Source organism: Lepisma saccharinum, chromosome 25 (assembly GCF_977018435.1).
Source record: "Lepisma saccharinum chromosome 25, izLepSacc3.1, whole genome shotgun sequence".
Taxonomy (NCBI): domain Eukaryota; kingdom Metazoa; phylum Arthropoda; class Insecta; order Zygentoma; family Lepismatidae; genus Lepisma; species Lepisma saccharinum.
The window spans coordinates 11,488,886-11,516,638 of NC_139253.1; the positions used below are offsets into that span (position 1 = coordinate 11,488,886).

A 27,753-nucleotide genomic window follows, 5' to 3' on the forward strand; every position below is an offset into this window, starting at 1 on the left:
TCTAGATATTATCAATAGTTTTGTGATTACGTAAGTCTATTAAACTATTGATAATATCTAGACAACAGTGAAAGAAATTGAAGCGAAAATTCACGCCAATGCTCTAGAAGGAATTCTAAGCATATGTGATTTTTCATATTTTGAAATATCCAAGAGGTTTTCGAATGGAGAGGAAAATTTGAAAAAAATCGCCCATTCGAATGCCAAAGGTCCAGCCGAGCCTTAATAAAAACCCCTATTTTCTGAACTAAATTCTTCTAACTTTAACAGTTTTAACATATTTGTTTCGTTTCCTTTTCCTTTCTAACTAATAATTTTTACTTACCTCTTCAGAAAAACCTAGTATTGAAGATAGTTAATGCAGATTACAATGAAAATAAATTACTTTGTTGGTAATTGTACAGATTATAAAATACATATAGTCAAATGCTCCTCGTGTCAACATTTTCAATGTAATATATACATGTATAATTTCCTTACAATATAATATCTATAAATAACAAACCACAGAGTCCAAAAAACATATCTTTTCAATTATTCTTTTTAATTAAAACATGAACACTGGGGTAGCGCAAATACACGAGAACTTGGAAATAGTTTCAGGACACAAAATAAATTTCCAAAACAGATTTGCTTCCGTTTCCTCTTTTTCCAGAAACAAAAGACAGTTTAGAAACAAAAATGTCATATAAACATGATATCGTTCATATTTATAGACAGACATAGAAACAATTAACTAGTGTTCCAGAAGAATTGTGTTAATGAATTTGGCATTGTGAGTGTAGAAGCATTATATCTGCTAGAATGTGCCCTTCTTTATCTGATCTCAAACAACATCCTAAGCGTCCAATATTCAGCATACATTGTTATCTTACAGCAAGGTATAACTTTACTCCATAGTGTCATATTGCACTTTTTTGATCTTGAAATAGCGGTACACGCCATAACCCGCCACAGTAAGGAGGACTACAACTGCCAACGTGCTTCCTACAGCCACAGGCGCTGTTTCGTCTCTATAGGATCCAGTGCCCGTGGTTGAACACGCAAACTCTGTTGTGGTTTGAAAAAGAGGAAGTGAAATTAAAGTAAGTATACTTCTGACATTGATCATTTTGTTGCAACTTGAGATAAATGGATTGAGACTTTGGTAATGAACTTTGAATTACAAATTGCACATAAATTATTTATCATGCATACAGAGGAAGTTAGATAGTAAAAAATCTCATAGTCTATGAAAAAATGCTGACGAATTTATCTTGTATAAAGTAGTTTTTTGGATAGTGAATTAATTTATCTGTACTATCCCAGAAAACCAGGATATATGGCAACCCAACCTCCTGTTTGAATTTGAATTTGAATTTGAATTTTCTTTTCTTCCGTTGAACCTTGATTAAAAGGGCATGGAAAACGTCAAGATACATAATGAAATAATAATTAGTTTAGTACATCATAACAAAAAAGAAGAAACATTGTGTAGTACATTACATCACTACACCAAAGTAAAAATTGAAAAATACACTTCATTACAATACAATAAAAATTAAAAACACATTATCATTGTTACATGATTGAAATAAGAATACAATTAAAATACATATTGTTTAGTACATTGGCCTTGTATTGTCTTGTTCCATGAATTCTTTGATACTGCAGAGAGCTCTCTCTGTCAAATATTTTTTTATTGTTTGTATTTGTTTATTTTTTGGAGATATCAGTTTCATGTCATGAGGCAGCTGGTTGTAGAATATTTTCCTGGCATTAATTGGTGATTGATTTGAGATATTGAGTCTGTGTTGGTTCTGGTAATAATTATCTTTCCCCCTTGTATTGTGGTTGTGTAATTGGTTATTTTTAGTCATGCTTCCAGTATTTAGAACAAATGTTATAGCCTTATAGATGTATAGGGAGTATATTGTCATTATTTGTTTCTCCCTGAATAACTCTTTGCAAGATTCCCTACAGCCTAGTTTGTACATTATTCTAAGTGCTCTCTTTTGAAGTCTCAGTATTCTGACAGTATTATTATAAAATGATCCACCCCAAGCTATTATGCCATATTCAACATAGGGGTAAATTAGTCCATAATATATGCATTTGTTAATTTCTGTTAAATTATATTCAGCCATTTGTTCCAGCAGGTATAGATTTGATGATAGTTTACTGCAGATGTTGTTAATTTGTTCTTCCCACGTTAATTTTTGATCTAGTGTTATTCCCAAAAACTTTACTGAAGAAACAGTTTCTATGAGCACATTGTCTATGCATAGTGTTTGTGACTCAAAATCCATGTTTCGGATTGTATTGAATATCATAAATTTTGTTTCATTGTTGTTTATTATTAATCCGCATGAAGTTAAGTATTGTGCCAGTTGGTTTATGGTGATAAAAGTGTTTATTTCAAGCTTCCTAGGGTCGATAGCTCTGGCATGAATGGTTGTGTTATCTGCATAGGTGACAATTTTTGTGTTTGGGTATTCTGGTACATTGTTTATGTACAAAATAAAGAGCAGGGGCCCCAGGATTGATCCTTGGGGCACCCCCATTAACACTTTCCTACTTTGTGATTTAAAGTTAGTGACTATACCATGCATGTTGTAGCTTATTTGAGTAATTTGCATTCTGTCGTGTAGATAAGATTGGATAAGTTCATAAGCTTAGCACAAGGCTCATCAAACATCATCCCATCTAACAGTTTCTGCTTCAAGCACTGGTGAATATGCATATATATAATTTAAAGCATTAAGGTAAATTTCCCCGTGCACTTTGCACTATGCCATGAGGCACATATAGGGGGTATTGGGGTAGGGCCCCACACATTCTTCAATGTCTGCAATTTTGGAAGTGATGTAATCAGAACCGTGCTCTGGCTGCCTTTACCCTCCCCCTCTGGGTTTTTCCCAGATACCCATTTATTTGAGGCTGGGTGGGCCCCAGAGCTGCTTTACGTGGGGACAAGGCTACAAAAATTCCCACCTGAGATTTTCCAACCAGGGAATCGAACCCAGGTCTCCCACGTGGCAGTCAAATGCCCTACTGACTAGGGCCACGTGGTTTCAAAGCATTTAGGTACGAAAGAGAGAAAACAAAATAACACTTAAATTTACATTTGTATTATTTTCTATTTTTCTCGATTAATTGCCATATTAAACAATTATATCTACTACTCACCCGACCCGAACTCCCCATTCTTGTAAATGAACGGTTGTAGCTGGAATTCCCGTATTTCCAGCTTGGCTGCATAATGCTTTCCATGGAGTTCAATGGAGGAGTTCCCTTGGCAGACGTAGGACCTCCCTGCAGGTGTTGGGAACAGCATCGTCTTCTCAGGTGTCAGCACTCGGATATATTTCTTTGTATCTGCAAGATTGGTTGAAACATTAACATGTCTTGCTAACTTCCACCTCAAAGTAACATGCTAAATGAAATATGTTTTCTGTCAGCAAGCAACATACAACTTCCATGTGAAAATTGTCACACAAAAATTAAACTAAATTTAATTCAGCACAAGGTTTGTTGAATTTGGTCAGTTCTATTTCTTTAGGCTCATTGGATTGGTGAATATGACTGATAATTAGATAAGGTGAATGAACATAATGGAACAGCCCTATATGTTGAGACTCAAATCCAGAACATCATTTATTTATTTATTTATTGAGAAAATTCCAGATACAGCACAGTTGGCCATTTTACAATGAAATTGTCAACAATGAAAATGCAAAGATAATAATAATAAGCAAAAAAATATTTAAAAAAATAATAAAAGTAACAAAATAACATAAAAGTGAATAGCAAATTAACAAAACATAAGTAAAAGATGACACTATTTGATATTAGTATTTACAAACATTTCTTCTAATAGATGACTGAAAGGCAAACTCGGAGGAAAATATATCGATTCTTGATGATAGATCATTGTATTGTGAGGCAAGTCTGTAAAAGATAGATCTTTTTTTAATTTCATGTCTAGGTTTTTCTGTATAAAATAATCTTGTATTGCGAGTTGAGCGCATAGGTACTCTAAAGTGGAATTCCTCAATAAGTGTGTTGCAGCGGATTTTGCCATTCACAATGTTGTATAAATAACTAAAATCATTCTGCAAACATCGCTGATAATCAGTTTGTAAGTTTAGAAACGACAAGAGATGTGGAGATGAAAAATTGCATAATGAGGGAACTCTGTATCGAACTATAGCTAGGAAGAAGGGAAAGATTGAATCGATAACTTGCTGGCACCAACACTGCTATAGCAGGGAACCAAAATGAAAGTTCTTTGAGGAACATGAATTTTTTATTAACTTCCTTAATGAATGTACTTGTGGCAGATTGAAATGATTGAGTTGGTGTATTAAGTCCACTTTATGCACATTAAGGCTAATCGGGACTGAACCTACAGTTTAAAGTGGGATCCGAACCACTAAGTGCCTCCACTGGGTATGGAACTGGGACCCTTTGATTACAAGGTGACGACGCTAACACTGCACCATCGGGGAGGTCACTGGTGGCCAAGCATGTTAAATGGTCAAAGTTCCCAGATTGGAGTTCTTTGTGAATTCCCCTTCATCAATTTCATCTAATCATCACTCACCTTCATTGTTGCAATTAGCTAAAAGTTGCAGAAAAGTAATGCAAAATAACAAAAATACAAATGTGAATACTTTACAAAACTATGGCATATGAATTATATGTTTACATTAATCTATAAAAATAACAACAAAATGGTAACTTTGCACCAAAAATCACAGGTTATTTATGGATATATTGTCATGTAAGGTTATGTTAGAATTGGTATGCCTATATTGGCCAATACTGATACGAATGCTGATTAATTTGTCCGGTCACCCTTAATATCTATCCATGTTCTAGCGATTCTCCATCATTACCTTCTCCCAGCTTCTTTCCAGCTTAATATGTTGATGAACTGATGAAATAGAACACTAATGATAAAAAACACTCGTGCCTGAAAGAAATGTTGAGAAGACATAAATGTGAAGATAGACTATGCTGATTTAGATTGTGTTTTGTCATTCAATTTGTTGTCTTTGAGACTGTTACATGAGTTGTATTGTACAATGCCTTACCAAGTATTCTAGTACAGGATGACCCCCCCCCCCTTAGCAACTTATCCAGATAATTCATAACCACTCCACAATGGAAGTTGGCAGTAACATGCAAAAGTGATAAATCAATGTTATTGTTAATATTCTCACTCCAAGAAAAACTGAATTTGCATACTACTTACTTCGCCTATTTGGTTCAGAAATTACCTGGGGCATTGCTGAATTCTCTCTCATATGGGCTAAACCTAAATTCCACTTTCTCCACATACCAGCCTTCACCACCTCCTGACTGAAAAAAAAGAAAACACAACTTCCATTACTCCTATAAGTTATAAAAAATTAGAAGTGAAATTATTTTAATGACACTGTTCACAACTTCATTTTCAACCTTCCATAATTATGTGATTTACCTGAAATATTTAATACGTATACTTTATTTTCTGCAAGCAAAACATTTCTGCACTAACCTTAATAATGCAAACACAATATTTAACAGTACACATATTTAGCTGATAATCCACTGAAATGAAGTTTTATTTTTCTATTTTTTGTGCAATTAGTTTTTTATTCTCCTCTTTATTGGGCATGAAAATTTTTCTACTCAAATTTTCACAGGAGGAAAATAAATACATGACACAATATGTACTACTAAATGCACTTATCCTGTACTTACGTTATGCATATGCTTCATTTTGTCTTTTTATTAGTAAATGGTATTCCCAGTCATAAATTGGTGATGAAGAAGTGTGTTTTTGAACAAATGTTTCTTGAAAATACTGGCATCAGAAGTGGAGGTATAGGTGAACACACCCAATAAAGCAGAAAATTGTATTATACATTATATTTTATATACACACACACAGTATTGGTATATTATGTAATATATCTAAGCTCCAGCGTGACAAATAAGAAGCTTTTGATATGGACAATCCTGGGTACACTCCCTGGTGCGAGGTCTTAAAATGCAGGGTCACAGCCATGGATGTCTGCATGATTTTCAACAGGGAGAGGCAAGAAAGGTAATATTTTCAGGGTGGAGACAAATGAGGCACTTCCCCCCCCCATACTGTTGCCTCCTCTAAAATACCTATTCAGCTTGAAGTTATCACTTCCTGCGATGCCTCCTAATAACATGGCTGTGCCGGAAATGAGATTATGTGTGAAATATATAATATTAGGTTGACATTCATTTTCCAAGGAAAGGCCACCATGGTCACGGCATCATGAGGACAACTAGGGAACTACTTGAAAAGAAGAAGAAGTGGATTTCAATCCCAAAAGTTACAAAAAAGCAGATATAAGTCGAAGCAGTGACCATGCATCACTCGATGAAAAGACACATGTCATGCCTTTGCTCTCAAAGGGCTGTTGCCTACTGAATTTAGTTTATATGCCCTCTCTATAAATGGCACATATAATTGGAAACATATGTAGAGGTGTGAGCATGCATATATAATAAGTCAACACAGAATACAGTGATTCTCTCTCTCTCTCTCTCACACACACACTCAATCCTCTCTCTAAATCTCTGACACAAAACTGGTAGATTTGGATGTAATCAGGCTATAATTACCTTAGTAAATCCCCAGAATAAATCATAAGATCTCCATATTATCCTCATATTTGCTGTGTCACCAATTTTGCAATCACCTGAAGTATTAACCGCTGGAGGTACAATAACATTTGCTACCTGAAAAGAGTTAAAACACATTTTGGGCCATTCTGACTAAGGATGATCTATTACATTATTCATATTTTTTTATTGTGAAAAAGTGTATGCATTAGTGAGATTTTTGATCTGATAAAGACATATTGCACTTAACCCTCCATTAGGCACATGGGGTACAGGTGTCCCCCATCAATATTCATTGAAATACTGCAACACATGTGAACTACACTGCAAATAAGTGCTTTTGTGTAGCTGATCGTCCTTTATTTATCTTTGTTCTAAGCTCAGCTGTGTTGTTCTGTTGCACTTCTAAGCCACGTAATATTATAAAGTTAACGTCAAGTTGCATGCTGGGGGACTAAATAGGTAACAAGAAAAATATCAAAGCGAGAAAGGCAGAGCATACAGCAGATAATTACACCTGGTTTTAGAATAAAGATAAAGGAAGGAAGAACGTTCAGCACACATGCATAGTATAATTCACAATGTATTTCATACCTTTAAAGATTGTGAAAGTGTTGGGGGTAGGTGTATGCATACTACAGAAAATGTTACATGGAAGTGGGTTAGAGAGGAAGGGTAGGATACGTAGGTATGTGTTAATGACAAAAGTGAACACAAAATTGATCATGTTACCAAAAGTGAACATGACACTGCTTCATTTTTTACATATTTAAACATGTAGGGACAACCATCTCCCAAAAACATGCGACTGATGTTAACTTTAATTTTACATAATTTAGAAAGTGCAGCAGAAAATTGCAGCTGATCTTAGAAGAAAGATAAATTAAAAAACGTTCAGCATGCATGTGCAGTATAATTCATGACATACTTCACACCTTGAAGATTGTTAAAAGTGTTAGTAGGCAGGTGTAAGCAGGGCCAGACTGGCCCACCGGGACACGGTAAAATCCCGGTATGCCCTTTTGAAACACACATTTCATGCCTATTCACCCCCAACTGCTCACGATCGGTGCCCTGTTGAGGAAAATTGCCACCATCCTCTTGACAGTCCTAGTTTGGCCCTGGATGTAAGCATGCTACAGGAAATGATATGTCCAAAGTACGTTTCATGCTGCTATACAGAATGCTGATCTGGCTATATCTGACCGATTTGGCAATGCTGCTGCCACGTGTGTAGTTGCACAAGAACCTTGAAACCAGTGTTGTGTCTGAGCTTGTAGTTGCCGGAGCATCGTGTTCGTGCTAGTGAAATGCCGCTGAAAATTAACCGTTATTGGGAAGGGTACATCATGGCTCTTTTCCACGCACATTTTTTGTACAACCGAATAGTGAAACAGTGTCGGGAAAATGGTTTAACCATAGGAGCGATGACAGCTAAAGATATCGTGGCCAGGCAAACACAAATGGTGCTCATGCAGAAACATTCGCCAACAAAAGGGGCCTGTTCGAGGTTGACAGCAAAAGTGTCACCTGAGGTGCTTCATGGAATTCGGCAAATTGCAGTCCAGGAGAATCTACCACCCCATCGTAACATGGCCCAGGGGTTCAATGTGGCACGGTCCACTGTCAGCGACGAATGACGTTGCTTTGCCTGTGGTGCATATGTAAGGGCCAGGTTCACAACCTCCTCCTACGCCACATTACAGAACACAAGGCCAACTGCAGAAAACTGTACAAAAGACACCTGGGGGTCAAGACAGTTGTCACATTGGATGAGGCCTACATTTTTTATCTCACGTGTAATGGTAACAATAGGGCACTTACGTACCGTCACACCTCTGGCAAGGGATGCACAGAGTTTTAACATCAGTGCCGAGAAAGTTTCCTGCAGGGAATCATAATTGTCGCCGGATACAGTTACGAGGGGAAGTTGGAGATACGTAAGGTGGAGAAAAACATAAAGGTGAATGCTGCCTACTTACAGGAATCCATTATGGCCCCAATCTATCGGACAGACATCCCTCGTTTGTACGGAGCCAACAAGAACCAGGTGCGGATCCACATGGACAAAGCATCCAGACACACCGCTAGATCATCCCTCCGGTTTTATCAGGACATGGAGCAGGAAACAGTAATCCACATTATTCCTTTTCATGACATTCCTGTCAAAAGCCCTGATGCCAGTATACAACAATGCCGCCGAAGCACCATAACTGGCCTATGGAAGGCTTGTAAGGAGGAATGGGATGGAATTCCTATGCATGTACTCCAACGTAGTTTGTTGCAGTGGAAATTGCGATGTTGGGCAATAGTCCTAAATGCTAGTGGTCCCATAGAACACAACCAGTGGTAGCAGCATGGCTTTTCATAGGGTAATTAAACTTTACATATCAGTCGGATTTAACCCAATCAACCTCTATATATAATGTGGTATTTAATAAACAGATAAAAGCTCTTATCAAATTATATAAAATTTGTACATTACCTTTGGATTTCCATCCTTATCTTTGTATCGAATATCAAGCTGAGCATCCATTTGAAGAAGAATGCATGCTAGTCCATCTTTACCATTAATCTGGTAACGGGAAGTTGTTCTGTTGATAACAGGTGCACCTGCAGCTAATGTAAGATTGTTTCAATTAACAATTAATGATGATTATGACAATTCAAACATTACAAAAATAAATTGTATAGTTTTTTCATGCCAAACATCACTGTTACACTCTTTATGTACAGTGTGCACTCAGGCAGGGAAAGCTCAGGATGTATGTGACTTAACGCAGTGGAGGATTAATGATTATTTATCTCAGCAAGGTTACTATCTGTTCCTGGAGCTGACAACACTGTGCAGCATAGGTGTCAATAACCTTTGGGCTAGATAGTCACACTGTTTGTTGCGGAGCTTCAGTCATATAGTGTTCAGGGTGAAATGTGTCTTTTAACTTTTCAAAGTGAACAGTGTTGTCATTAGCAAATAAATTTAGGCAAATTAGATCAGCTTTTTTTCCCAGGTTTGGAACCTAGTAACCACTGGCGTGCCCAGGATTTTCGAAAGGGAGGGGTTATATATACATTTTCTTGCTAGTCAGTCCTCATTTTGTCATATTTTCCTACCTTTCACGTTCTTTTTTTTAGGAATACTGGGCGAAAGGGGGGGGGGTTATAACCCCCATCAACCCCTCCTTGGGTACGCCACTGCTAGTAACTATCATCTTTCATGAACATGAAGTAATGGCTAGTATTGCAGAATGTTGATGAGGAGTTGTGGTATAGAGTTGATATATGACTTCAATCACAGGCAGAAGAATTCTACAATAACGGAATACAAAATCACATACCATTCTAATGTACGAGTAATATTAGGTACAAATCACATTTTGGTTTAGAAGTTAAACTTCATAGAGGACTTCAGTATTTACAGGCACAAATACAAATATCTATACATTAAATTGAGATTTTGACATATTATCACTTTCATTACATATGGATCTGTTTCTGTATGTAAACAATACTGCACGCTATGTATTTATGTAGGAGGGAGGGGGTTAGTGCACAATGTTATAAAGCTTTAACATCATCATTGCTACCCTATGTACCAAGGTCACCTCACATCACTACCAAAACATATCAAAATATTCAAAATATAAACAAAGAAGTAAATTGTTAGACATTTGCCTTCTAGTAAAAGTAATCTTGATACTATAATGAAAAACCAAAGTAAGATGAATATCACTACTTGCATAGGCATCACTGTTGTTCAAAATCAAAATGTGCTTCTAGTTTAAATTAATTTTTTCAACAATTAACTTCACTCAGATATATATCATGTATCAAAAATAATAATCATCCGATTTCAAAAGGCTATATTTAGGAAACCAATGAACATAGAACTTTGCATTAAGTTGTAAAATACATGTTGGAATATAAAGTTTTACTTACAATAGGAAGTACAGACCATAAACCTTTTTTCGGGAAACGGCGATAAACTGGATGTCTTTTGCACCTTTATCCAGTCATATCTGGAAATGTAGAACTGGCTTCTCCCGCAATTACAAGCAGACTCTGATGCCTTTCATATTCCAACAGGACGGAGCACCACCACTGCCACCTGGATGTTCATTCATTTCTTAACAATGAGCTTCCTCAATGATGGATAGGCCGTAGGCTTCACACCATTGGACACCGAGGTCACCAGATCTCAATGTCTGTGATTTTTTCTTGTGGGGGATTCATGAAAGACCCCGTATATGTCTCCCACCTCCCTTTAAGAACTGTGGATGAGCTGTGAAACCGCATAACAACAGCAGTGACTGCAGTAACACCAGACATGTCCCCTCAAGTATGGGATGAATTTCACCATTGTGTGGTTGTATGCTGTGCATCCAGAGGTAGACATATAGAGCAATTGTAAACATTATGTAAATAAAACTTTATATTCCAACATGTATTTTACAATTTACAGCAAGGTTCTATGTTCATTGGTTTCCTAAATATAGCCTTTTGAAATTGGATGATTCTTTTTGATACACCCTGTACAGAAAATATTAATATTTTCCAATTTGTTGTGAACATTAAGTATTTTATAAATTTACATATTGCATTTTTGAAATGTAGGTTAATCATATATTTTTCTACAGACACACAGACAAATCTAATAATTAAACTGATATTTAATTTAAAACAATGAGCAATTACAATTATTGAAGTTCTCTTAAAACTTAGGAACATATACAATATACAAACATAATACAATTTAGAAGAAATAGCTTTGTCGAGGAAATTTTGTTAGAAATTTTTATCACAGAATGGTAATGCATGCAGAAATAGGAGTCCCAGACAGATGGGTACAAGTGCAAATGTGGGAAAAAGCAGACCAACATTTGACACATAAATGTTTCTTCCATGCAACCTATTACAGGGAAATTCAAATGTTTTAGTACAACTGCCGCACTACAATGTTCAGAAGTGTGAAAATGAGGGAGAAGATCAAGCAACTAAATTGTGAAAACTTTCTGTAAAGATAATAAAAAAAGTGAGTCTCAACCAGAGTTTGAACCTGAATCCTTGGCATTTACTGCTCTACCAACTAAGCCTACCTCTGACTTCACCATTATTTAAGTCACTCTGTGTATTCATTTAAGTGTGCACCTGGAAAAACATACGAATGCATGGCCAGCCCCCATGGCAGAGTGGTTAGCACATAGAGCTACGATGCCAGGGGTCCCAAGTTCGAATCCCAGACTGGGCATGGATGTTTGTGAGTGTCCATTCATCAATTTCATCATATCAGCACTCATCCCCTTCTTTGCAAATTAGCCAAAAGTGGCACAAAAGCGAAGTAAAATAAAGCAAATCAATCAATTAAGTATGTATGGAATGGAAGGGCTTATCTGATTGTGTATTGATAAAGCAGAGGGTTCCAGATTCTATCCCTGCTGGAGGTACATTGCACACAGGTTCAGATCCCATGTTCAGTCCCAATTAGCCTATCCAAGCATAAGGTGGATTCAAAACAAACTCTGACTTTGTTTTGACATGGAATGGACAGAGGCTTAAACTGAGGCTGAGTAAAATTTTCACTAATTTTTCAATGAGTTATTATAAATCAGCTGCGTGTCAAAGCTATTTCAGTTTGAAAAACTGTTCTGATACCTACTTTTGACATACATATCTAATATAAATTACCCCCCCCCTCTTTTTCTGTGGGTGACATTGCTGTAGATGCATGGACAAAACTGGATTTTTGAGGTAAGAACCTTGTACTTCCAAAGACATTAGCAAATTTCAAGTTTGTCGTAAACAATTTACAAAAATTATACCAGTGAATCATTATCATATGGAAATAGGTTTTGGTGCACAAAAATTTGTACCGATCTGGCCTCAGTTCTTCTCCTGTCTTGATCAAATCGGTTTGTTTATTGTTCCCTTATTCTTCCTCAATTCGTTTGATTTTGTAAAATTTATATGTAAGCACATACCAAGAAATTTATCCATTTTCCTTGGTTATTCTTTCCGTCTGGCACAAGTTAGAAGTCACATGCTTAAAGAGAAAGACAGATGAAGCATGCAGATAGTAAAGTATCAGGAAAAGTGAAGAAAGAACTGCAAATTGTTGACAAATAGCCAACATGGTATTATATTTAAATTAAACATTTTGAATAAATTTAATTCCAATAAAAACGTAAATTTATAAAAAATGTTCTTTGATTAAAATGTACTTTTTCCTGGATGTGAAATCTATTTATCTACTGAACTGTGGCTGGGCACATGCCTATATGCTCAGAGGCACAACTGTACGTAGAGGGAGGCAGTTTGCCCATGATAGTTTACAAATCGATGCACATCGTCTGACATCTACTGGTCTGACATCATCAGTAATATGGATCTCCTACAGGAAAATCAAGAGGAATCCATCACTGTGCACATAAGATGATGGAATTGGAGCTGGATAGCCTGAGAAAGGAGGATGCGGTGGAGAAACAAGCCCTCAGATGGAACCCCCAAAGGCAGTAGACAGAGAGGAAGGCCAAGGATGATCTGGAGAAGGAACATGGAGGAAGAGATGAAGGGAGATGGGACAGTTTTGGGCAGAGATCCACACGATGGCCAAGAATTGGACCTGGTGGTAAAACTTTGTAGCAGCTCTTTGCTTCAGTAGGAGATTTAGAACATAAGTCAAGTAAGTATTCTCTGTCTACTTCGGAGTTCTTTCTTCATACTTTTCCACTACCGTAAGGGCAGCCTCTACTGCGACAGTTGAAGACGTCTATCGGTGGAGTCAGCTGACATTAAAAAATACTCTTTTCTCACCAGTAACATCATTATCCTTTGTTACAGAGGTTTCACTCGTCTGATCTGCACTGGTCAATTTACCCTAAAAGAATAAATAGAGTAAAAACATTAAGAAAGAAAAATACTTATTGTGAAATTAGTTCATGTAAAATTTCTTTCCTTTCTCTTTCGATATAAAATATAAGAGAAGGTAAAACCAAAGTACAGCACAAAAACATTTATAAATTAATTCCATTTCGCAACACTAATGCCTGGTAAAATGCAATGATACAATTTTCCAACTTAAGGTCTGAAACTAATTTTTTTTCTCATAACCTGCATCAGAAAACACACATATCATTAGTAGTTTATTGATTTGTTCTAGGATCCATACATTTAGGTTCACCAGATGTCCTGTATTCCACAATCTGCTTTTATTCTCTGCAAAAATTTATACTATATATGGATTTAATGAAATATATAATATAATGTGTATTGGAATACAAGATACAGTATATATACAAAGGTTGTCGCAGAGAAGGTGAGACTAATTCCTGTATAGGAAAACAGTGACCTCCATTGGCTAGCAAATGTACTAGGGTGAAAATTTGGTTCATTAGCTGCCAATTGAGACCAAAATGAGCGCAATAGGTCAAAAAGTCGTGACTGCGTAGCAGTTAAAAGACAAGTATGTACATGGATCCCTCCAAGAATCATTAAAATGAAACAAAAAAATTAAAACCACAAAAGTTTTATTCAGAATCAGCCATATCGAGTAGACGTACATCTTTTTCAAAATAGGCACCATTGACAGCTAAGCAAGCGTCCATACGCTCCTGCCAGTTTGTGAATGTCTTTGAAAATTCGTCGTCAGGTAGCGAACCGAAGAAAACATGCGCTGCGGTGATCACTTCTTTGTTCGTCATGAAATGACGACCACGTAAAGCAGCCTTTAAAAGTGGAAATATCCAAAAGTCGCAGGTTGCAAGGTCCGGGCTGTATGCTGTATGCAGGAAAATTTCTATTTTTCTCTTCATCGCGTAATCCTGAAAAGCCCACGCGGTATGCGGGCGTGCGTTATCGTGGTGAAGGAGTTCTTCAAATGTGGCCTCTTTTTTGCTACGTGCTGGCGCAGAGTCTCAATGACTCCTTGGTAATACTGTGGCTCTACTCAGTCTGTCTTGATCAGCATATGCCTGTTGAAACATTGCATATGTTTCCACAGCACTTTTCCCTAAACGCCAAAAAAATTTTATGGCATGCCGCTGTTCATCTTGAATACTCATTGCGAAAAGCAATGTTATATACATAAACCTGGAGGGGTAAACGAAACACGTTCCACGTAAATCAACACAGCTGCTCACTAACGTGGTTTCGCAACATGTGACAACTTGCTACGGAAACAGAATGAGTCATCCTACATGACGCGACTAGTGCCGAGACCATAGGCAGTGTTGCCAAGCCAGGAAAAAATCTGTCTCACCTTCTCTGCGACAGCCTTTGTATATATTGAGGCAGGCCTTCCTGATGGCATAGTGGTAACTAGAGTACTGCATTGGACCAGTTTTGCTCGCTCAAACTCGATCAAATCTCCCACGCTCAAATATATAGAATATCAAATATCATTTCAATGTGACAATAATCATACAAATATATGTGTAAAATTCGTGCTGGTAGTTTCAGCCCATAATCATCTATTCATTTTCATATATTGCTATGTATTTGTAAGATAGACTAAATTACATTTTAACATGGAGATGATGACTATGTTCACTTCAGTTTCAATTTCACAGCATGTTTCACTTCACGAAGCATATTTGAAGGCCCACTGCCACAGACAAATAACAGTTATACATGAACTAATGGGCTTCGAGCGTGTACGGATCGTTTGCCTGTTCGAACATTATTCGCTCGAGCATAGAAACTGTCCATTCCATAAGCCATCTAGTGTCATCCGTGCGAACTATTAGACAATCGAGCAAAAAAGCCTCGATGATGCACTCTAGTGGTAACGTTGTTACCTTGTAATGAAAGGGTTTGATACTGGTGGAGGCACTAGTTGTTCGAATTACAGTTGAAAATGTCGGTCCAGTCCTGATTAGCCTATCTATGCATAAAGTGGACTCAAACTCGGTCTCATAAACATTATATTAAGATTGTCATGATGGACATGCAGTGGCGTGCCCAGGATTTTCGAAAGGAGGGGGTTAGGTATACATTTTTAGTAGTCAGCCCCATTTTGCCATTTTTTCTGCATTTGATGTTCTTTTTTTTAGGAATACTGGGTCAAAGGGGGGGTTAGAACCCCCACCAACTCCCCCTGGGCACGCCACTGTGGACATATCAGTTTTGCAGGAACAGTCGAGGGTAAGATAAGAGTTCCTTTCATAACTTTGCCCCAATAAAATTTGTTAATTTTAGTGAGCATGACCTGTATTTAAAGGGGAGATTTCTTATGGTTCACCTCACAACCGGAAACTTCTGGCATGTTGGATTAATGCAAGTCCAGGAAACAAAATTGGCAACCCATTACTCAAAGCTTTACAAAAATACAGCTGGGAGACAATGCTGAGAAAATCCGTTATTGGAACATCGAACTAGAAATTTCAAACATTTGCAATTACTGAGACCTGTGTGAAACAGGCTTTATTCTTGGAATCACAGTACATCCGTGACCCCTCCACTTTCACTTCTGGTTGTCCGCTTTCTAGTGTTGTTCTAGTTCAGACTCAAAATTTCCTTATGATTGCCACAAAATTATCTTGCTGACCTTCAAATGAATATAGAATAATTTTTTACAATGGTTGGTAATTTTCTTTCTTATGTTAACGTCCTTGCTTCTGGCAACTCTTCATTGTTCACAGTTCTCTGGGGAGAGGGTTCAGCTTTGCCTAGGTGGTTGGGTTTTTCGGATGATGAAACCCTCTGTCCTCCAATGCACAGCTCCAATGCATGTGTTCTCCCCAGCTGTCTTGCCTATCCCCCCATGAGGCATCGCATGAGAATGCTCGCAGGGACGTAAAGTGGGAGGATGGCACCCTGCCAGAATTCTTCCGCTGCAAAAGCGAATTTTCGCTCCCTCAGACAGTGGCCTGCAAACAGCACAATTTATGCAGGAGAAAAAATACAAGGCCGACTACCCAACAGTATGTAAGCAATGAAATATTTGCAGTGCAGGTAATGTGAAAACTATACATAGATGTTAATGTGGTTACATACATACAGCAGTGCGGTATCCGTATTGTCCTTATGAGCAGCAACCACTGGTGTGTAGGTTTAACTTGTAACTTATATTTGGTCCCATGAAACACGTGCTTGTATAGTGCAGGACAAATTATGGGTAAATCTCTCCCTGAATTTTTTTTCTACAGCCATGTTATTGATGTATCATTATTTCTTTCTATCACTGCAAATTACAGAATTCAGTTAGTGACCAATTGCTTTGTGTCATAACACTGTAGCAGGTGGCCCTTCATTTTCAACCTCACGGCCATAGTGAGATGGGTACAGGAAGACTGGAAAATAGCAGGATCTCCTTATTACCAAATCTGGGACCTCCTCGGGGACAACAGTAACTTGTTTTTGGAAACACTCTTTCGAACCACAAGGCCTGCCAGGGAGTGTGTCACGACACTTTTGAGGAGCATAATTATCAAGGAAATTATCAAAAAATTCGGTTTCTTTTTATGTTGCACCAGTTTTCTGTGAAAATTGAATTTTCTGACTACATAACATATCTTTTAATATTCTGATGTAATTCTTGAATATTTTAATACTTAATCAATATTTTGAACAACCTTTATTTATTAGTTTTCAAGCATCGGTATTGGTGGTAATCAGTAAGAATATCACATTGGTATGGGTATCACTATGAAGTGGTATCAAAGCAACTATTATATTACTAGTTTGTAAGCACAGTCACACACTTAGAGAACAATTCTTCAAAGAAGAAGATAACATTAAAAAGAAGTTTTAAACTATAGTGTACTATACAAGGTGTCCCATAAGTCTGGAACCATAGGAGAAGAACAAAACAAATTAATGTTAGGAACTTATTATTGTACAACACAGTAAATGAATGTGTGTTACACATTCCCCACGAGCAAAATAACTTGGATTCGCTCCTCCTTAGTCAGTGACATGGTTTACCTGTAACAGAAAAAAGGGGCAATATGAAAAATGCCTATGGTTCGAGACTTATGAGACACCTGGTAGTATATTGCTTCAGTTTTGAGAAATCACTAACTGAGAATCAATAAATTATTACATAAAGTAATATACAACTTCTAAAATTTACGAACCGCTTGGTCACCCCCATCAGTGCTACTCTCAGTGGTTGATGAGTCATAATCCTGGGAAGTAACTGACTTAGTCACACATAGCGCTATGAACACTGCAAAAGAAAGACAGCACTTATTGTTGTTGCACACTGCATACATGATTGTATTCTAATAATGAGCGCAAAGTAAATCACCAAATTTAATAATTTTTATTTGATTTTTGTTATTTAGGGTCACATCTCTGCCACTTTTGGCTAATAGCGATGATGAGGATGAGCGATGATATGATGAAATTGATGAAAAAGACATTCACAGAGAACACTCATGCCCAGGCAGGGATTCAAAGGTGGGACCCCTGGTGTGAAATTTCATTATAACTAAATCTATCCTCACATTTTCCGCGAAGCTGTTTTACATTATTTTCTATGAATTTCGGTAGCCACTGCCACAATCCTTGTTGGAATCTCTATCCATTAGACATAAACTAAAGAGCAATTTTTGGGTACACATTCAAAATAATGTTGACAAATCGAAAAACAGGACCTCACAAAAATTGTTTGAAATTAGGACAGCTATCAAACGATGTGTCACTTGAGTCTTTTACCACTTGAAATCTTCAAGGTAACCTCTCCCCCCTTCAAGTGGGGCATCACATGTATTCCAAATACAACTGTTCACAACTTGTCCCATGCATTTTCGTAAATTGATGTTGGCAGATTCTGCAACATCATCCAGAAACTTTTAGCCTGTTACATATTTTTATAAATATTGTGTGGTGCGTGGGAGAGAGAAATTTCTAAGTGTAGTAGAGTTACTGAGCACTGTAAAAGGTCATCTGTCTGTTGTATGCAGCAATCAAGGACTAAAGCTGATTTGGTAATCAACATTCATCAAACAGATGTCTATGAGGAGTACAGTAAGCGTAAAAAGTGTTTGCATCCATTGAAATAAATTGGGGACCCTCAATCTGTTTAAAAATAAAGAAAAACAAATCACACTACAAATATACACAAATGTATATGATCTAAGAATAGACGCCTGCAGGATTTTTTTCCAGGAAGGGGCAAGTAAGGAGGCATATTTTCCCCCATAATAGTGATGCCCCCTCGAAAAACACTGCTTCAGTCTGAAATTATCATGTTCCTTCAACATCCTTATAATAATTAACATAAATTACTGTGGCTGAAGCGAAATTATGTGTGAAATATGTACTTTTTGCTATTTCCACTTTTGCTCCTACACTATGGCCTCTTAATGCTAAGCCATGTCTATCCAGAACCGGTGGAGGCACATAGTGATTCGGATCCCACTTTAAACAGCAGGTCCAGTTCGAATTAGTCTATCTGTGCATAAAAGTGGATCTAAAACAACAACTCAAACTTAAACTTGTCTACTAAGAGAAAGTAGGTAAATTGTTCTTGCCCCCCCAAATGTTTTGGTACCTAATCGCCTTACTGGCTACAAGGTGAAAATGTCTCTCTCTCCCTTTTCTTTCTGGTTAACCATACACCACTATGATCCTTTATAGCAGGAGCGATTCCTCCATGTAGAAAGTGAGGAACTTCCTACATTTCATTTATACTTGCTTCCATTTCTCTACTTTTTCGGAGTTTAATAATAATGCACGTTATAAAATTATGAGCTCAATGTACGTACAATTGACTAGGTTAGCTACTATCAAGATAAGATAAGATAAGATTTATTTCCATCCATTTGATCATATGAGTACAAATAGCACTATGATATGAGATAGGTCAATTACATGTATAATTTTGAGTACAAAGGAATTAACACATACTTAAGCATATTAAAAAGTATAAAGAGTATAAAATAAAATTACATGTATGATTTTGAGTACAAAGGAATTAACACATACTTATGCATATTAAAAAGTATAAGAGAGTATGGAATAACATAGAAAATAGAAGAAACATCAAAGGTTATGACTATTAGTGAACATAAAAATACAAGAAAAGTCAAAGGTTATGTCTATTAATGAAAAATATGATCTAAGTACTCCTCTGTGCTATAAAACAAATACTTCATACGCAAGCTTTTTACTGTTATTTTAAATTTGGTTGGAATATGATTCTTGAATTCCTCTGGCAGCTTGTTATAGAGTTTTACACCTTGAAATCCTAGACCACTATGTGTTTTGGATGTGCAGACAGTAGAAAGGTGGAGGGAGTTATGCATACGAGTGCTGTACTTGTGTATGTCCAGATTTTTTGAGAAGATTTTAGAATTTGTATGAATAAAGTACAACGTTTCTAATATGTACAAACATGGAAGAGTTGACTAGTGGCGCTCCCTCCAGCTGCAGCCAAAAGACGATGGACACACACGCTTTTCTGCCCCGCCTGAGGAACCTCTCTAGTATTACTACAAACAGATAGGTGAGGAGTGGAAAAGGGGCAGGAGGAAGGTTGCAGTTTTAAAGCATCCAGTGAGGAATCATCGAGGGGTTCCTACATCAGTGGTGCCAACCCCATCAAAATGGTACTAAACTTAGCACAATTTGATCTTAGTTGGCCCCTAGCATCCTGCTTTTGGCATAATGGTGAAATCTAGTATAATCTGCAAACGCGAGTTCCTGGGAGAGGAAAATCGAATTCAAAGGAATAGGTTTTCAGGGAATTGAAATAAAATTACGTTCAAATCTTATTTATACTTCACCAGCGGACTTGTTTCAAATAAAAGGAAGTATGCACGCACAGCGACACGCTTTTTTTACAACCATGCCACGATCCATCATCCTCTATTTTTTCTTTATCCTGTCGATTTTGTTCCTGAGGAGATTTTACGGCAGTAAGGGCCGGTTGCACCATCTCCGCTTAACGTCTTATCCCCCACTTAACACCATTTTGCGGTTGTTCAATGTCCGCCTAACGTTACCTAGCACTTAAAGTTCCGTGTAACGTAAGTGGCGGTCGGGGCTCCGCCTAACGCGTTAAGTGCCGGGTAAACATGGAAAAGCAGTACACTGTGCAGCCAACAGATACGTGCAGCACCTAGTATAATCTGTGTTTACACTTTTATAGTTGATAAAATGGCAAAGTCTCGATCAGCTGTTGCAAATTGCGAAAGTTTGCTGCATGTTTTGCATTACAAAATAACAGCAAAAAAAGGCGGATTTGTTAATTATCCCAGGAATGGCAATAAATAAAGCAACGTTTGTAAATATATGTGTAGAAATGAATACTAGATGGTCATTTTCGTGTGTGTTCCGAAAATGTTGTATATTGATATTAGCATTAGCAGTTTCACTGTAATTTCGTATGTAGGATTTGAGTGCATGCGGGTACAGAAAATAAAACCAGTTTAAAGTAATGCGTTTGATGCTTGTAAAATTGTATTAAAATGCCGTTCCAAATAAATGAACGTGTGTTTGCTGTAACATTTTTTTTCAACCAGACGCAATACATGAAATGTACACCATGCATCAGTTGCTTTTTCGCAATCCTGGTAATTTGTAATCTTTAAGATTGAAACACGTGTAATATTATTAGAGTCACTTCCGTCGCCATTGGTGTGAATGTAACATTGCAAATAAACAAGTAATGTGTTGTTTCCGAATAACAACTGGCAAAGAATGCACGTATAATATTTAGCAGTAGCTACTCTTACCGTCCAGTTCATACATATGTACGTACAAGGAACAATTTCCGAATGGTGGTGTGTTTTTTACAAACACACACATTTACAATAATAACCTTGCAAGAAACTACATACCTAGTAGTACATAAGACGTAATACCAATCTTTTAAGAAACGTATACATTGTATATGTGTGATTTTGTATGTTAACTTCCAAAATTGGCAAAAATTTTTTTACTGTTAACAAGCATCCTTACGATGTTGACATGCATGTACAAGTACAAGGAACAATTTCCTACTGGTTTTGTACCTAACCTAACCAACCCTACCCTAATATTCATGGGAGAGCATAAGACGTAAATGCCAAAGTTTTTTTTTCAGTATTTACTACTTAGAGGAAACGTTTTATGCGAAGTAACATATTTTTCATTACATTGTGCGAGATTTTGTACTTTAACTTTAAAACTGGCAAAGAATAATAATAATAGAGACAGGTACAGCAGTATCTTTACGGCGTTGATACATATATACAAGGAACAATTTCCGAATGGTGTTACGTTTCGTAGATACAAAGAAAATGCACCATTGTAATAAACCGAATCTACATGCCTGAAGATGCATAAAACGTGCACTTGTTTTTTTAACATTCATATGCAATACACATGATCTTGTATTTGATTTTTCAAAATAACTGGCCTAAAAAGACGAGCGGCTAGGGGCAGCATTAGCACCTTGGGAAATACATGCTTACAACACCAAACCTGGCCTGCCTAACCTATCCACGTAGGCATATAATAGCATAAATGAGCATGTAAATAGGTTTGGCAAATTATAATTTGTTTATTTAAGCTATTATATACGTATATACGTGGATAGGTTAGGCAGGCCATGTTTGGTGTTGTTAGCATGTAGTACCCAAGGTGCTAATACTGTCCCTATCCGGTCGTCTAAAAAGGACCACAGCTTGTATGTATGTACAATGTATATTTTCCTGGTGAATATTACTGTTTTTTGTAAAGAAATATATACGTTCTTGCATTGCACTAGCATATAACGTTGCACGAAACTACCTATCTGAAAGTATATATATACAGCCTGGAGTTTCTTCTTTTTTCTTAATAAGAATAAAACATGCGTACATACAGTACTACGGTACTTTACATTACTATTTGATTCTTCCTTTTGTGCTAAGATGATAGTAATTCCCAAAATGTACCTTGTACATGGAACCGTTGATTAACGATTTTTTTTGTGCTATTCGAATTTGTTTTGAATACAAAAATTTAATTTTCATTTGCATCGTTAACCAACTTTCACGAAAGCTGCATTATAAATAAAGAAGAAACCTATGAGATGGTCAACGTTGATAATACTAATACTCGCTATTCGCTAAATAAGGGGTTACGGATTGATAAATTATTAACAGAAACGAATGATAAATTAGTAAGAGCAGAATAGAAGATTGCTCTTCTCATTCCGTATATTTACACAAACTCAGATAGGCTATGTCAGCCTTGCACTAAAAATTTAATAAATGTAACTTGCATTTGTTACGACTTCGTAAAATTTTGGTCACTGTTTAGTAGTGTTTAATATTTTTAAAAAAGTGACCGTATGTCTTACTGAAAGATAAGACGAGGAATATTCTTTTTTGCATTATGTTAATTGGAGTACGTGAAAAATAAATTGAAAATTTTGTAAGCTTCCCACTACTTCGAAAGATTACGGGTTATATTGTATCATATAACATACATTTGATATTATATGAGAGTACGACACATGCATTACCTACTTCTATCAGCTGTTTCATTTTATTGCAATAATTATTTAGTTTTTTTTAAACATATTTCAGTTGAAAAAGCATGCATTTGGAATTGACAAGCAGATATTAGCACGTAATAAACAAACAAAACACAATCGAAAACACAACTTTCTCCAGTTTCTGTTGCCAGGTCGTACGGCAAGCAGGAGAAAGTTCCACCTTACAAGGCCGAGGATAAAAATGCTTGGTGCAACCCACCGCCGCCTAAATCTCCCGCCTGTCGTTATCCAGCACTTTGTAAAGTGGCAGATTAAGTGCCGATGGTGCAACCGGCCCTAAATCTATAGAAGGTTGGCGGTAAACAAACCATTTTCTCAAACTGTTTCAAGTTCTATGCTCAACCCATCTCGTTTGTTGAGCCATTCTACACAATTTTGTGTAGTGAATAATAAGTAACGCAAGTCCAAAACTCGAAAAATATATGCATAATTGAACTTAAAACTGTAGTTATCAGAAAAAAGTAATTAATAATAAATCCTAGCACAATTTAGAAACATTTATCATAATTCCAGAGTTTAAGCAGCACTTTTTATTATCCCCAGTCCACACGACAGGGAGGGGACAAAATCGAAATTCTTGCAAAATCTGAAATATCATCATGTATTTTCGTTTTTTTTATAGGTTCACATTAAAAAATTTCATAGTTCAAGGGGCAGGGGCCCCTTGCCCTACCTTCCGCGTGGGCCTGCAGGTAACATTCTAAATGCAATGGATAGTACGAGCGATTTGTGCGACTGTAATTGAACGCATTTTTCAAAACTTCCTCAGTTTACCATAACTTCTTCCTACACTTAAAAAAAGCGACGAGTCGCCACTGCTTTATAGCGGGCTATGGGTTAACTCACATTTAGAATCCTTTATTGTAATAATAATTGCTAATGCATATAATTTAATTTACAAATATATTATTTTCTAAACATAGAATTATCGTAGCTGTTTAATGCTTCTGGTATAAGAAAATAAAGGAAATTTGAAAACATTTTTTATTTGCGAAACTCTGAACTATCCAAATATTCCTGACCAGTTTCGGCAATTGGGTGCCAAAACTGGGAAAGGGGAGGGGGGCAATGAGTTATTTTCTCTTGGTAGACAAGCACTAAGAGGGATCCATGAGTATTACCGTGCAAATTGTCCATCACCATATTCGTGCACTTTATTTGACCCAATAAGAGCTTGAAAAATTAAAAGAAAACTCGAAACAAGCTGTTGACAACTTCTGCGCGAGCATACATAAAAATCCATTGCTTAAAAACACACAGAATGTAAGACAGAAATTATTGAAAATAGTCATGGACAATTTGCACGGCAATACTCATGGATCCCACTGTACGAGACGAGGGCAAAAATAGCTAGAAAAGTCAGGTCAGGGGCAACTGCGCCCCCAGGCCCCCCCAAATAGCCGCCACTGTATGTATACACACAGATCTGGCTCCTCCCTCAAAAAATCCTGGGTACGGGCCTGTTTTTAGGTGGACCTTCATTTTCCAGGGGGCACTTGCCCCACCCCCCATCCTTCCGGACGTCCATGGATCTAGGCTGTAAATTCACGAGAGGAAACTTACAGGGAAATATTAATTACTAGCTCAATGCATTGCTTAATTGTATCGACTTTTTATGTTAACTGTACAAAATGTCTTGACTTTTGCATCAACAACTGTCTATGACGTGTGTCACAGATGTTGTACGTACTAGATATTGAGAGAATGGAGCTGGTCATGTGAAGCTGATTGTAGATGGCAGCACGATAGTTGTGTTCTTCCCCTTCAAGCAGGCAACTGTTCTCCAATTTAAATACATGGAGAATTCGATGGTAAGCGTTCTGTTATTATAGTAAATTTAATTTAACTTAAAGTCGGAGCACAATAGACAAATTCGGTAATCAGTGCTTTAAAACTATTTAAAACTAATGATCGTTAACAGAAAAGATATCGGAACTCAAAAAACTTTTAGTGTGTAATAAAAACCTGCCATTGAACCAGTAGCGTATGCACGATTTCATCAAGGGGGGGTGTTATTTCGAAAACTTTCTACAAATTCACATTACCATTGTTTTATTATACTTTAATTAATTAATTAATTAATGATTCTTATAATTAATTAATTAGTTTAATTAGCTGCTAGTTTATGAAAGAAATAGAACAAAATTACATTTCTTTTGTTTCTTTGTTACAAAATAATTGTCTAGTCAACGGTTATTTGTATCTGATAAGTGAAACATTTTAAGTGTGAAGAAAATCTATAAAAAAAGCAAATATATTAAATTTATTGAAATAATCGAAATATGAAACTCATTCAAGGAGCCGCGCTGGTCTAGTCTGACAACTTCGTGGGATATCCGGGTTCGATTCCCGGAATTGGTTGGCATTTATCCAGCCTTGTCTCCGCGCCCAGCTTCATAGCAATGGGTACCTGAGAGCAACCCTGGGGGATGAAGGCTGCCGGAGCATGGTGCTGATCACATCACCTGCAAAATAGTTCGAGATCGAGAATCTTTGGGGCCCACCACACCACTACGTGTGCCTTCATGGCACGGTGCTATATGCACGGGGAAATTTACATTTATGGAACTCCCCCAGGATGATGATGAAGCGCGAGAATACGTGTTGCTAAATTCCACTGAGTCTATGGTTTCGTTGAAAAGTAAGTTTATAGACATTCCAACACATTTATCACTTCTAGGTGATTCACAAAGCACTTCTTCAACATTATTTAATGATGTGGATGTAGACTCAGCATAACTTGAGAGTTCACAAGGGGATGTGAAATCAGTACCGGGAAGAACGTTTGCAATAAGGTCGGCACACTGCGACGAAGCAAGGAATTTTTACAATTCTCGCGAGAGTCACTGCGCGACTTTGCAAAAAAATTGCAAAATTGAACTTTGCGTCCGCTTAGATTGTGTTTGGAATGTTGTGTTTTTCTTCATACTGCATGGGAATAATAATTCAAATTATTATTATTATTACTGTCGCAGATCTTTGACTGTGATAAATTAGCCATTTTAATTTTTTCTACAACATTTTCCATAATATTTCAAAAGCTCAAGGGGGGGTTAAACCCGGTAACACCCTTGCGTACGCCACTGCATTGAAATACATATACTCGCAAGAAGAAATGAACATAAAAATATAGTGTAGAATATAAATTTTTATATTGCCAATCTGGCACCTAGAAATGACCCAAATTACATCAACTTCGAGATTGTCATTCTCGGAAACTTTCTAAGTTATGGTGAAACACAAACACATTTTTATGATCGAAACTTTCTAAGTTATGGTGAAACACAAACACATTTTTATGATCGATTTTGGCGGGAAACTCTTCACTTCGGTGAGAATAACATTTTAGCACACTGATTGGCGCACTAATGTAAAGCTTAGGACAAGTAGTGACGAAGGATATTCTCTGACATAAGATAACTGGAAATTCACATCAAATCTGCTCACTGTGAACAAATCACTATTTACGTCAATCTTACGTCTGTGGCTTTCAGGCTCGGATCCACGGGGAGGACGATAGGGGCGATTGCCCTCCCAACTGCCATGGTTGGGATATTTTATTATGTCTAATAATATTCAATACTCATTAGTTGTGTTATTTTATCACCACGTTTAACAGGCTCGAGAAGTCCACTTTATGCTCATGATAGGATAATCGGCAATGCCGGATCTACAATCCGAAAAAGCCCCGCAGTGCGGGGGGGCGGGGGCGGAGACAAGTAAGCATTTAGTGGGCCCTCTGCCATTGACATAGTAGAGGGTTCGTATATGCGTATGTAAGAAATAAACTCAGTTACTCAGGGGTACAGAAACGAATACAATATATACAGGTAAAGGTAAAGTTCCCTATGCATATAGCACCGTGCCATGAAGGCACATTTAGGGTATGTGGAGGTAGGGCCCCACATATTATCGATGTCGGCCATCTTGGAGGTGATGTGATCAGCACCACGCTGCGGCCGCGTTTATCCCTCCGGGTACAATTTGATTTAAGGCTTGATGGGTCCTAGAGTCACTTTATGCGGGGACAAAGTCGGAAAAATTTCGATCTTAAGACACCCAGCCCGGGTTTCCCGTGTGGTAGAATCAAACGAGGCTAGAATTTCACGAGAAAAGCAGGGGTGAAGGTTTCTTCAAACTATCTTTCATCAGGTAAAAGTTACGACTGCATGACTGTAACAAATGTACCATTTTCCAGGTGAGAAAACAATGTCATATATATACCACATCACCCCCCCCCCCCCTTTCCATTTAAAATAAATTGAGTTGCATTCAATATGGCGGGCGTGTACTTGAAACACACCAATGTGGTTTCCCCTAACCCAGTGGTTCTCAACCTTTCTCTGTCCGGGACCCACCTTGAGGGATATTACACTTCATGGGGCCCATAACCAAGGCCGCCGGCAGAATTACTTGTAGGGTTGTGCATAGAGTATATAATCATATTGTTTGCTAACATCTAGTACTTTAAGTAGCCCTCTTTTACGCTTGCTTATACAAATTACACACACTTCATTCTAGAAAAGTAAATATGTAATTTAAAAGACTAACTGTGGAAAAAATTCCAGTGAACTCTTAAAACCGCCGCAATCGATTTGTTCATAGGCGGTTAGCTTTGTAATCTAAGTAATCTCGATAGCAATGTAAAATGACCA

At 37.2% G+C, this 27,753-nt stretch overlaps 1 protein-coding gene across 1 annotated transcript in view; it reads right to left on the bottom strand.

Annotated features, from left to right (window-relative positions):
• LOC145978538 (lysosome-associated membrane glycoprotein 5) overlaps positions 1-27,753 on the bottom strand; it is a 37,961-nt gene continuing 10,208 nt past the window's right edge. Inside the window, exons 2-8 of the mRNA XM_083111198.1 lie at positions 17,703-17,794; positions 13,441-13,504; positions 9,116-9,249; positions 6,631-6,747; positions 5,265-5,346; positions 3,169-3,357; positions 1-1,050 (exon numbers count right to left, since the gene is read on the bottom strand). Coding sequence (XP_082967324.1) covers positions 890-1,050; positions 3,169-3,357; positions 5,265-5,346; positions 6,631-6,747; positions 9,116-9,249; positions 13,441-13,504; positions 17,703-17,794 — 839 coding nt within the window. The 3' untranslated portion in view covers positions 1-889. The remainder of the gene's footprint in view (positions 1,051-3,168; positions 3,358-5,264; positions 5,347-6,630; positions 6,748-9,115; positions 9,250-13,440; positions 13,505-17,702; positions 17,795-27,753) is intronic.